General features: G+C 36.8%; 2 protein-coding genes across 2 annotated transcripts; one reads left to right on the forward strand and one right to left on the reverse strand.

Moving 5' to 3' along the window:
• Window positions 1-398: 398 nt before the first annotated feature.
• Window positions 399-4752, forward strand: LOC121970611 (disease resistance protein RGA2-like). Its single transcript, XM_042521426.1, has 2 exons — window positions 399-466; window positions 539-4752. Exon 2 carries the CDS (start codon window positions 539-541, stop codon window positions 3254-3256), a length of 2718 nt encoding a protein of 905 aa, XP_042377360.1. The 5' UTR covers window positions 399-466; the 3' UTR covers window positions 3257-4752.
• A 2104-nt stretch (window positions 4753-6856) lies between these two features.
• On the reverse strand, window positions 6857-9098 carry LOC121970612 (40S ribosomal protein S18-like). The gene is made up of 4 exons (XM_042521427.1): window positions 8971-9098; window positions 8713-8873; window positions 8005-8193; window positions 6857-7155 (listed from the first exon to the last, which is right to left on the reverse strand). Exons 1-4 carry the CDS (start codon window positions 9079-9081, stop codon window positions 7050-7052), a joined length of 567 nt encoding a protein of 188 aa, XP_042377361.1. The 5' UTR covers window positions 9082-9098; the 3' UTR covers window positions 6857-7049.
• Window positions 9099-10071: the final 973 nt, after the last annotated feature.

Consider the following 10071-nt stretch of genomic DNA (forward strand, 5'->3'; position numbering starts at 1 on the left):
GATCTAACTGGATAGCATGGAGCTTCCAGCTTGAGCAATAAGTGTAAAGCTGGAGCCAATCGTTTAACTGGATACCATTGAGCTCTGTTCAACTTCAATCATAGGAAAACAACAAGGGCAATAAGTGTAAAGCTGGGGCCAATGGTCTAACTGGATACCATTGAGCTCTGTTCAACTTCAATCATAGGAAAACAACAAGGGCAATAAGTGTAAAGCTGGGGCCAATGGTCTAACGGGATACCATTGAGCTCTGTCCAACTTCAATGAGCCAACGTTGGAACGCAGATCCAACATTCATGCAACATCTGCACATCTAACCGGATAGCATTCGAGCTCTGACTTCAGCATCAACCAGGTAATTAAACCATCTTTCTTCTTCTTTAGCAATTCTTCTGCATATTCCTCTTTGTTGTTCTTTTTTATTTTTTTTTTGGTTTCTATTAAAGATTTGCTTCTGAGATCTCAGGTATGCTATATGCTTTCGTTCCTATTACAGATTTGTTTCAGAGATCTCATGCTACTATGTGTTTTTTAATAGATGAAAGATGATTATGAATACCGTCTAATTTATCTAAAATCATTGGCAATAGCAGCAGCTATGGACATAGTCTCGCCAATACTGGAGATTTCTGGTGTAAATCATGTCATCAATAAACTAGTTGATAAAACCACTAATTATTTGCAAGATCAGTGCTACTGGGAAACCTACTTGCAAGAAGAATTGAAAAGCCTCCAAGACTTACTTCCTCAGATCGAAGCAGTTGTTTCCTTTGCCGAACATAGATTAACTTCGTATGAATCTTCTGATCGAGCATTAATTAAGTGGCTGTGGAAGTTCAGGGATGTGATCGACGAGGCTGAGGATGTGCTGGATGAGCTGGAATATTTTGAACTGAAGAAGAAAGCTAACAGTGACAAAAATAGGCTTTCTAGAAGGGTTGATGCTTCTGTTAAAGCTGCAAAAAGATTACTGAAATTTGATGATGTTCTTGCGAGATTAAGGACATGCGTGAAGAATTTGAACACCTCGGCTTCAGATGTTGGGAAGTTTTTGGCACTTGTGGCACCGACAGGTGGTGCCGACATTGGACAAACGCAACAGGGGATTCTACCGTTGTCTCAGCAAAGTAGGATCACCTCTTCATTGCCTGTATTATCATTCAAAGGACGTGAGAAAGAAAAACAGATAATCATCCAGTTTTTGCTGGGAGAAGAAGCCGAAATTCAAATCAGTGAGAATGTGCATTGCCTTCCTTTGGTAGGGATGGGTGGTATGGGGAAGACCTCACTGGCTCAACAAGTCTTTGATCATTTTAAAACCGTGAAGAAGGAACACTTCGATATCAAAATTTGGGTATGTGACTCCTTACCTGATCTCAATGCATCAAATCTTATTAAGAAAATTCTGGAGTATTTAACTGGCGGATCTGAATCTGGGCCATTGGAACTAATACCAGAGAAGCTCAAGGAGAAGTTACATTCCAAAAGATTTTTACTTATCCTAGATGATGTTTGGGATGACAAAAATCAAAGAGAGTGGGAGAAACTATGTGCTCCATTGTTATATGGCCAAAAGGGTAGTTGGGTACTATTAACAACTAGATCAAAATCAGTTGCAAATATGGTTGCAAGAGAAATCAGAGGAACAATGATGCCAATGATGTTGCAGGGATTGTCAGAGGATGAATGTCGTTCACTCCTATACGAATATGCATTTGCTGGTCAAGACCCAAATGGATTCCCACTGCTTAAAGAAATTGGCACAGAAATACTAAAGAAATTAAAAGGTGTACCTCTTCTAGCAAAGTCAATTGGAGGAGCGTTGAATAGTAAATTGGAAGTAGATCACTGGACGAGCATTTTAAGAAGTGAATTATGGAAAAGGCCACAAGATTCAACATACAATTTCATTCCAGCTCTAACACTGAGTTATGTGATGCATCCACCACGCTTGAAGCGGTGCTTTGCCTACTGCAGCATATTCCCTCAAGATTACAAATTTAACAAGCAAAAGCTAGTGTGCATGTGGGTGGCAGCAGGCCTAATTTACTCGGATGGATTAGAGGAGGGCTCGAATGAGGAGGACATAGCTAACTGTTGCTTTGATATGTTGTGCAACAAATCTTTCTTTGATGTTCATCACTTCTATCAAAGTCCATTTTTCTATAACAAGGTACCTTATGCTTTAGAAGAAGATTATTACACCATGCATGATATGCTGAACTGTCTTGCTTGCCATATCTCACAATATGAATGTTGTAGAATTGTGGATGGCACAACTCCAAGTCTCATTTTGGATAATAATACTATCCGCCATATATATATTACTTGTTCCAATGCTCAACTCCATGATCTAGCTAACATAGTGAGCAAACTCAAGCACTTGCGAACCCTTTGGATAGAGTATGATGGGGATCGTCAACAATTTGAGGATTTTATTCGAGATGCATGTAAATCACCTAGAAGAATTCGAGTATTGATTATGGATTCTAATTTATCTGATCGGTGTTTGAAAAGCATCAGTAACTTTGTAAAAATACGGTTTCTTCAAATTCAGAATAAATTTCTACCATCAATATCAATGCGTAAGTTCTATTTTTTACAAGTTCTAATGGGAGAAGTTAACATTTTGGCAAAAGACGTAAAAGACGTAAAAGACGCAAACAAGTTGACCAATTTAAGGCATTTATACAAAGTACATGAGGATGCACTTCTCTCCGTGGCTAAAGTAGGAAAGTTAACATCTCTCTTGGAATTATGTTTCACTGTGGGCACAAAACCCAGATATAGAATTGATGAGTTGATGAATATGGATAATCTCCGCCAATTAAAGATTAAACAACTTTCCAATGTGCGAAGTCTTGAAGAGGCCAATATGGTCAACTTGGTCAAGAAACGTTATCTCATAAGACTGGAACTGGATTGGAATGATGCAAGTAATCCTGTTGATGATGCAAGTAATCCTGAGCTTGATCAACCGGTTCTAGCGGCTCTACAACCCTATTCCACAATTAGAGAACTCACCATTAGAGGGTACAAAGGTGGTAGGGCTGCACCATGGATGGATACTCCATCTCTCTCTCTCCTTGAAAATCTTCAACTTAATGATTGTACAAGTTTGGAAGAGCTGCCCTCTCTATGGAAGTTGCCCTGCCTTAAGTTTCTGGAATTGAATAAAATGAATGCAATAAGAAGTTTGGGTTGTCACTTCTTTGGCCAGATCGACATACAATTTCCAGTTTTAGAGGAACTTTGATTTTATGACCTTCCCCTCTTGGAGGAATGGAATGGTGCGGATGACTATATATGGTTCCCTCATCTCAAAAGTTTTCAAATTCTTGACTGTCCTAAAATAAAGAAAATTCTTGAGCTCCCGTTGTCTATAGAGGATCTCACAATGAAAAATTTGAGGTTAGAAGTTCTTCCACGGTCCTACAACTACAAGTGTTCAAATGGTTCTAGGACATTTGGAGGATTTTCAGCGGCTGATGTTCCTCGAGACCCTTCAAATTTATGAGTGTCCAAAAATTATACAGATTGGATCAATTAGGGAAGAGGATGATCATCTCCTTCCGTCGTCACTGAAAAAACTTATACTTTCAATTCTTTTCAAAAGTGATGATCTAGTATGTTATCTACAAGGTCTTACTTCGCTCACTAACTTGTCTTTATATTTTTCTCCGGGCATGGAATCACTTCCTTCAGCAAATGAGCTGGAACATCTGACTACACTTCAAACGTTGTATATCGGGGGTGGTGAAACCTTGACTTCACCAGGAGGCTTATATATTTTAAAATCTCTTAAATCTCTGAGCATTTCTGATTGTCCGAAATTCCTCTCTGCTGCTGAGGTTGAGTTAGAGGAATTTTTAAAAGACAAGACAAGGAAACATGCGATATCATCTTCCTTAGTTTTTAATCACTCTGCAAGTGATTAAGGTTACTAGCATCCTTCCCTTCTCCCTTGAATATCTATCTTTTAGAAACTCAGACATTTCGCAAGTCATTGGGTCGATGCCTTCAATGCCTTACCTCCCTTCAAAGCTTATATGTATCACGTTGTCATCATTTGGTGTCACTTCCCAACATAGAGTACCTGCATAATGTGACAGCGTTGCAGACATTGGATATTTCTGATTGTAAAGAATTATGTGAATTGGAGTCATTGACGGCACTTACCTCCCTAAAAAAGTTGATAGTATCAGGTTGCCATCGTTTGGTGTCTCTTCCCAACATAGAGTATTTGTATAATCTGACAGCGTTGCAGACATTGAATATTTCTAATTGTAAAGAATTATGTGAATTGGAGTCATTGACGGCACTTGCCTCCCTTAGAGAATTGGGCATTAACCGCTGCCCCAAATTAGCAACAACAACCGAACAAAGTGCCACAACGAAAAAGAAGGGAACATTACCTTCACTTGAAAGCATTATTTATATCGACGACATCTTCTATCTACCAATTTTGCCGATTTTAGAAAAGCTAAAGACCCTTTATATCATAAGTAGTGACAAAGAGCTCACTTGTTTCCCTTCTGAGATAGAGGAGTCGTTGTTGCAATATCGGAAGTCTCTGGAAAATTTATATTTGGATAGAATGCCTCATCTGCAATATTTACCCGCAAGTTTGGAGAGCTTTTCATCGCTCAAGTATCTTAGTATATATTCTGCTCCAGCGCTCAAGTCGCTGCCCAGGATGCCCGCCTCCCTGGAGGGACTGACAATTTATGGATGCAGTGCAAAGCTTGAGAAGCGTTACCAAAAGAACATCGGTCGGGACCTGCCTAACATCAAGTACATTGATATTAGAGCTGGCAAAGAGGACAAGGCCGAGGTGTGTTAATGCTAACAAGGAATCGTCACTTTGTTCATACTGCATCTTGTGTTTGCTTATTGAGTTATCTCATTGTCACTTAACCATGCCATAGACCAAATTTTCTCAAATTGCCCGTGCCCATTTTATTCTCTGAGCTTTCTAATAATCTTCATGTTGCTAATTTTGTGTTCTATACGTATCACCTCAGGCTAAAGTCAATTGCAACTGGGTCAGCAGCAGACTTTGTAGTTCCACATGATCATATATATGTAATACCAAATGCAGGAGCTGGTCATTCATCAAAAGGGGCAAGTTATCATTTTTGAACCAAATCTCTTTGTGCTTTAAGCTTTTGTTTCCATTCATTTTAAAAATAAACCATAGAGAGAAATTAAATAACCCATTCCCCGATAATCCTCTCCTTGTGTGTTGTTTTCCACACTTCTATAAAACACAACCGATTGCTAAAGAGATTGATGCTTCTGTTAAAGTTGCAAAAGTATTACTGAAATTTGATGATGTTCTTGGGAGACTAAGGGTGTGAGTGAAGAGTTGGAATCCCACTGCTTCGGATGTTATTAAATTTGAAGATAAGTAATCATGACTGGATATACATAATATAGTCTCATCTTCAGAATTGAAATGCTTTCAATATTTTCATTTTACACTTATTTTTATCATTCTAAATTACATCCTCATTTTGATTGTAAAATAACAATATTGGATGAAGACTTATAATCGAGTCAATATATTTTTATGTTAACAGCAAATCAGATGGACTGAAGCGCAAGGTAAGCTAGAAGGATCTTGGAGTCCTCGTTTCACCCCATCAAGCCAGAGTTTGAGGGTTGTCTTTTTATCGGAGAAAATTAATCGATACCTGATTAAATGTGGAAGTGTTTTACCATAGCACCGTAGCCAGAGGGACGACACTCTATATTTGGTAATACACATCATGTATATTTCATCTATTAATTTTTTTTTTTCTGCTTGAATTTATTTTTTATCAATTAATCTCTTAACTACAACAGATTGAACTTGACGAGGAAGAACCTATCAAGTACATAAGAAGAGGATAGTGTCTGGTTTAACCAAATCGGAGATCATCACAAGCAAACTCATTCATTTGGAGAGGGGAATAGTGAAAGTATTAGTTTCAAGTCTCTGATTTGGAAGCTTAATTTGTTCTAGTACTTTTTTTTTAGGAATCGTGTAAGTTATTCCATGAACAGGGTTGATTTACTCTATTTTGGATCTTGGGACGTGTTGGCATGTTTATTAAAATATAATGGGTAAAAATCAATCTCTAATTACCCTTTTTATCTTAAGGTTATCTTTTTTTTTTAAAAAAAAAAAAAAAGTTGAAATAGCATATTTTTTATTTTAAAAATATTTTTATTTCAACATTATTATTGCAGCTATAATATTAAATAAAATTATTTCAATTTAGATAAAATAATTAAACATATAATATTTTTATATTAAATTATTATTATTTTATTAATTTAATTAAAATTATTTAATTTTTTTTCAAATCAGTTTTAAATTGTTATACCAATTATTATATAGTTAAAATATGTTGGAGAGCTATTTTTTTTAGATGCACTTTTGATGAAACCAGTTTTTTTTTTTATCTTTACCCAAATATAATTCATTAATATATATATATATAGCGTCTGCAATTTGTTTTAAAAATATAGTAAATTTATGCATTGAAAATGTGTTTACCTTATTCAGATTCTTCTCTTTAGTGAGATTGTTTTACTGAATTTTAATGAGTTTTTTTTTAAAAGTCAGTGAGTGTCATTGTTAAAATCGACCTGACTTGAGTGCTTCAATTTTAACATTTCGTATATGCTAATTGCAAAGGAAGCCTCATGCATTTTCATGACACCAGACAATATTATCAGATGGTAAATAAAAGATTTGTTGGAGTTCCAAGTCAACTTCCCTATACATACTGAGCAAATGCTTTAAAGAGGCCTTTGATTCTCAATATTTTGATAGTGCAACTCACTGTATAAATTAGAAGACTATCGATCAAGCTAAGGTAACCACTTAATCATTGCTCTCAAATAGTTTCAGAATCAGAAAAACCAAAAACATCGAGAACACAAAAAATGTGTCATGACTGTCTTTAAAATGAAACTAGAACCACCAGGCAAACATGGCATGGCAGTAGCCCACGAGAAACTATAACAAGCAGAGACAGAAGCACAAGTTCCAGTTCAGTTCATCGCTTCTTGGAGACACCAACAGTTTTTCCTCTTCTCCCAGTAGTTTTTGTGTGCTGACCACGAACTCGAAGGCCCCAGTAGTGACGGAGTCCCCGATGATTCCTGCATAAACAATCATCAGCTAATGAAAAACTGAAACTAGGAAATTACAATTAAATGAAGTATACAATAGCACTTGTGATTTTCATTGTTTGATACATAGATGTCAGTTGGCATCCATTTACCAGGTGCCATGTTAAACGCACGTTGGTTAATTGCACCAATGGAGACAGAAGTTGATATAAACATAGTCAGTCAGCATCCATTTATTTGGTGCCATGTTAAACAAGTGGTGATTTCACCAATGCAGGGCAGAAGAATGATCTGTATATTATTTGATTAATCTCATGATTGATTCAGAAATCAATGTTTTATGTGGCACTAAATTTCGTGAGGTAGAACAGACATTGTCAACTAAATGGAATATGAATGGCAAAGCACCACCTTAAACTTCCACAACTCTGTCACAGAGCTTCAAGGTTACACACTAAAAAGCCGATGCAATCAACCAATGATTTGTATGGTATTTGTCTATTTACATGATTAATTGATAAATCACTGTTTCCCATGGCACTAAAATAAAAATGAGAAAAAAATAAACATTGTTGACTGAATCAAAATGTATACCAAACACCACCTTAAAGTTTCATAACTCTGATTTTGAAAAAAAAAAATGTTTTCTTCCTGGCATTCACACAATGGTTCCGAGCTTGTTTGATTATTCCCATGATTGGTTTGGAAATCACTGTTTCCTATGACAATGAATTACATGTTGACTAATCAAATTCCTATCAGCAGTACCACTAAACACCACCTTAATTGTCCATAGTATGCAATTCTAGAGGAAAAAAATGGATAGTTAAACATGAAAAAGATACAGACAGGTTAACTTTGGAGACCAGAAACGCCAACCTTATCTTCTTCAGCCGCTCCAAGTCATCCCTGAGCTTCATATCCAAAGCATTTGATACAACCTGGGAGTATCGGCCATCCTTATAGTCCTTCTTCCTGTTGAGAAACCAATCTGGGATCTTGAACTGGCGTGGGTTTGCCACAACAGTCATAAGGTTCTCAAGCTCAGAAGCTGAGAGTTCTCCAGCTCTGCAAATAGCAAATTGCATCACACAACAGCAAAATACGTTTAACTAAATTGATAATATACTTCACTTGTTGCAATGCATGTGAACCAGATTGAACAAAGCCCCTGTTCTGAGAAAAGCTTAACACCATAGTTACTCCAATTAACCCGATCCACCAAAATATGTGAAGAAAAGAAGATTCACGACAAGAATTTCCATAAAAATGCTTCAATCTAGGTAAATATTTTATTATATAAAATGATTAATGACATCACCACAACAACTGTCTTATCAGATGTAAGGCAATCACTATATCAACAGTAGTATTCGAACGAAAAAAAAAAAAAAATCCCCTGTTCAAATGGAAAAAAGGGAACAACCTAAGGTTTCACTAGTCTACAACAAGCAGCGATAAGGAACAAGTCAAACCGTAATCCTTCACAAAATGTCAATGAAAATGCATAAACATGGACTTGAATAGTCCCCAGCACTGCATCAAAGCTAAATTATGAGCGTACAAAAAAAACACTAAAAGAGGAACCTTTTGTTCATGTCGACGTCAGCCTTTTTGCACACGATGTTGGCGAAGCGGCGGCCGATACCCTTAATGGACGTGAGGGCGAACATGATCTTCTGCTTCCCATCGACGTTGGTGTTGAGCACACGAAGAATATGCTGGAAATCCTCGTTCGCAACCAGCGACTACGCAACGGCAGATCAAACGCAAAAGGTTTCAGTTACTATTGTAATCAAACTCGGAAACAGAGTAATAAAGAGCAGAATTGAGAGGCAAAGTAACCATGGCGACGTCGTGATCTAGGGTTTCTCGCTTCGCCGCTGCTTCCTCACCTCCCGCGCGAACTATCGATCGGTCACAGGAACCGGAAGGCAACAGCCTTATAGAGACCATAGAATAGAGCCCACACTGAACCCTAGATAGAGATCGGACGGCTAGAGATTCACGGGCTCTTAATGAATCTTAATAGGCCCTTAATGGGCTATTAAGTGGGCCTGACGGATTAGAATAGGCTAGAGAGTAAATAATTAATTAATTAATTTTGATTTGGTATCTCAATAAGTTATCTAACCCCTCAAAATCTCTTTATTCAACAATAATTTTAGTTTATCATGATATCGATCATCAAATTATTTAATTCACCGTTGATTAAGAAGCTTCTACACTCATAGATGAGATATTGAGCAGAAAGGATCAACCCTAACAATATCCATTAGATTTGCAGCCTGGTTCACCCAAGCAGGCAAAGGTTTTGATAGAGCTTTTGAATACTTTAGGAGGATAGGGACTAGATAATCATGATTTAGCATGAAAGCCGTCCAGTTTAGTCCTGCCTTTCCAGCTTGGCTGTTAGCTCATGGTCACCTTACCACCAAAAACTATTGGCTTCATGCCCTTTTTGGTATTGGGGAAGATGAGACATAAGAATAGGTGTCCGATCACAAGCTTGTAATCGAGGAAGGTTAAAAGTTATTACACATGCGAAGACTACCTAAAGGAGAATGCTGTCCAGACTAGGAATGGTAAGAATTCGGTCGGATTTTTTATCATCCGTCCTTATATCCATTAAAAAATTAGATATTCATCTCATATTTATACCTATTAAAAAATCAAATATCCTTTATATAATAGTTTTTATTTCTATCCAACTATCATTATTATAATAGAATTAATATCATATTAAAAAAAGTAAACATCTATATAATCTAATATATATATATATATATATATATATATATATATATATATATATATATATTTTAATCCTATCTGAAATCTGCGAGAAAGTACGAAGGCTCCGATAAACTAGGGTTTCAAGGACGATGGACTCCTAAAGATCTGGAAGAACTCCTCAATGATCCTGCGTACAGTGAGACAAGCCAA

This window comes from Zingiber officinale, chromosome 4A (assembly GCF_018446385.1).
Source record: "Zingiber officinale cultivar Zhangliang chromosome 4A, Zo_v1.1, whole genome shotgun sequence".
Lineage (NCBI taxonomy): Eukaryota > Viridiplantae > Streptophyta > Magnoliopsida > Zingiberales > Zingiberaceae > Zingiber > Zingiber officinale.

Excerpts from the sequence above, each read along its gene's own strand:
- LOC121970611 (XM_042521426.1), top strand. The coding sequence starts at position 539 with ATGAAAGATGATTATGAATACCGTCTAATTTATCTAAAATCATTGGCA.
- LOC121970612 (XM_042521427.1), bottom strand. The coding sequence starts at position 9,081 with ATGGTCTCTATAAGGCTGTTGCCTTCCGGTTCCTGTGACCGATCGATA. Across the intron at positions 8,194-8,712 it reads GACGTCGACATGAACAAAAG|AGCTGGAGAACTCTCAGCTT; the intron begins GTTCCTCTTTTA and ends TGCTATTTGCAG. Across the intron at positions 7,156-8,004 it reads GAGCGGCTGAAGAAGATAAG|GAATCATCGGGGACTCCGTC; the intron begins GTTGGCGTTTCT and ends TTGTTTATGCAG.